The sequence below is a fragment of the Penaeus chinensis genome, chromosome 7 (genome assembly GCF_019202785.1).
Source record: "Penaeus chinensis breed Huanghai No. 1 chromosome 7, ASM1920278v2, whole genome shotgun sequence".
NCBI classification, from domain to species: Eukaryota; Metazoa; Arthropoda; class Malacostraca; order Decapoda; family Penaeidae; genus Penaeus; species Penaeus chinensis.
The window spans coordinates 27,990,103-27,992,602 of record NC_061825.1 but is presented as its reverse complement, the minus strand read 5'-3'; the positions used below and the strand labels follow the sequence as shown (position 1 = coordinate 27,992,602).

The 2,500-nt window shown below is 40.3% G+C and overlaps 1 protein-coding gene and 1 pseudogene across 1 annotated transcript in view; both read right to left on the bottom strand.

The window, feature by feature from the left end:
* LOC125026926 (aminopeptidase N-like) overlaps positions 1–945 on the bottom strand; it is a 15,029-nt gene extending 14,084 nt beyond the window's left edge. The window contains exons 1-2 of the mRNA XM_047615530.1: positions 940–945; positions 555–634 (exon numbers count right to left, since the gene is read on the bottom strand). Coding sequence (XP_047471486.1) covers positions 555–634; positions 940–945 — 86 coding nt within the window. The remainder of the gene's footprint in view (positions 1–554; positions 635–939) is intronic.
* Positions 946–1,671: 726 nt separating this feature from the next.
* LOC125027630 overlaps positions 1,672–2,500 on the bottom strand; it is a 58,969-nt pseudogene continuing 58,140 nt past the window's right edge.

Here is a 2,500-nt window from a genome sequence, read left to right as displayed (position 1 = left end):
GATAGATAGATAAATATATCGGAATACAATCCAGATAGCACGACCTTTCTAACAAACAAGAGTTTAGAAACGCAAGATAATAAATACACCACTATTTAAGAGAGATAATGCTCTTGGCAAACCGGAAATAAACATCACTGTGCATACACGTGCATCGCTTCTGCAACAATTAGAGATGAAAACAGCGAACGTTTTGAAAGAAGAAATATAGTCGTAAAGGAAACTAGTGATAGACCACACGCTTGTCAGCATTGTAGCTCACTGTCCCTTATCTCGGATTCATTGCCAATTATCCTTCCGTTTGTATGTGTCCTGATGGCTTCAAACATAATAAATGTTATTTCTCCTTCTCCCTTAAACTGAACGATGTATATATATCGTCCAGTCTCTGTTCGTTGGACCGACGAGACAGGCGATTCTGGACCCAGAGAAACCAGCATTTTTTGGTTTATCAAGGGTAAGGATATGTCAGCTTTGCGAAGTTAAGCCTCGCCCATGTCTCTTATGTCAACTCGAACAACCAGCTGACTCGACTGAGCTTAGTCCTTACCCACCGCGGTGCCCAAGCACAGCGGTAACCTCCAGGCGACAGTTGAAACTTCTCGCGCCGGGCCGGGTCGCGAACCGCCGACCCCTGCGGTACAGGTACGGATTATATAAGACTTACGATGCAGTTTGCTTCCTTTTTACACATCTCATGCAGTGGGTGTGACATATGCAAACCATAATTGAGAGCAAAATATAATTTCTCTGACGAAAGTATTGTAGCATGTAATTTCAAAACGTTAGAAATGTTAGATTTAAAAAAAAAAAAAGCTTTCATGAAATCAGCACGAGAAATGGACGTCTTCAAAAAGATTGGCGGACACTATTTTAAACATTCTGGACACGTTGTCTTCCTCGTTTCTCTCTACTTAGGGGCGATATTTTATTGCCAACTGGCATAATTATCCTCCATAAATATTTTTTCGCTACACCACCAAGTATCTCTCTCTCTCTCTCTCTCTCTCTCTCTCTCTCTCTCTCTCTCTCTCTCTCTCTCTCTCTCTCTCTCTCTCTCTCTCTCTCTCTCTCTCTCTCTCTCTCTCTCTCTCTCTCTCTCTCTCTCTTCTGAAAATAAATTTGTTTCATAAGATAAGAGAAATTGATATATATATACAATCATTCACAAAGTCACTGACTACATATGATGCAATCCCTTGATAATGAAATGGTAGAGTAAATGTTGTAATGCTGATGTTCAACTTCAACCTGCAACGGACAAGTTTTTTTGTTTTTTTCACCAAAAGCTCACACAGAGAGTCACAAAGAGTTATGGAATGAAACAATGTAAAAAAGTATCGGTGCTTTAGCATGATTTGAAAGTGTGAATGCACTGTCGCCTTAACCCCTATACTCTTGTCTTGCCGAATGGGCAACGCTTTTGAAAAAAATCGACATTAAGTAATTTGTTAAGTACGTTACATTGCCATTCATTTCCTGCGTTTGTCAAACCTTCAAATACCTTAGCCAAAACAGACTGAATCACTCAACACGATGGAACTTTACTTAATGTTCATATTAAAAATATATGAGTGAAGTAGATACTATAAGCATTGTGAGGGAAACTAGGTAGGGGTAACAATGGTTCAAAAAACGGTTCTATATACAAAGAGGACGAAACCAAACATAAATGCATTACTGTTTCTCTTCCAAGTGATGATATTCCACCGGTATATGGAAGCAGGGACTTGCAAATCATTCTATTAAGTACACATAGATCTGATACACATTTCTGGCGAAGTTAACAATCTTGAATCAGTATTAAAATAAGATCTATCTCTAAGCCTATGCTGTGCTGAGTTTCGTCGAATAACCGTTCGCATCCAACCACTTCACAATGACGTCATAGTTGGTCTTCATCCAGGCAATGTTGTTCTTCGTGCGCTCGATCACCTGCTCGACCGTGCGCGACGCGGAGCCCAGGTGGTGCTCGTGCTCCCGCCGGAAGTGCTCCACCTGCGGAAGGGGAAAAGACGTTGATGCCATCTGGTCTCGCGTAAAGTATGGGAATTGGAATTCTTATTAGTATCCGGTATGAGATTTTTAGCGTACGATGAGGCTAATCTCTTCCAGTAAACCTATTTTATGTCAGGACATGGTACTCGAATGTTAGTTAATTTAATGAGGATGATATTATGATACATTATCATAATGCATCATAATAGCATGAGAAAGATACAATTAACATTTCGTATTACCACCACGAATGAACCATAACTTTGCAAATATTCTCATCCAGCAACATTTAACAATTCTACCATAAAAAAAAACCAAATTGAATTATATAACTAGCTCCAAGACATAAACCACAACAACAAAGCATTAGTTCTGAAGCAGAAGGCACTCAAGGACACGTGGGAAAGGGGCCACAACACAAACGACCTCGATTGAAAGTATCCTCACCTCCTTCAAGTGCTGCTCCGTGTTGAAGCCGCCGGTCGCGTACTTGATGAAGTGG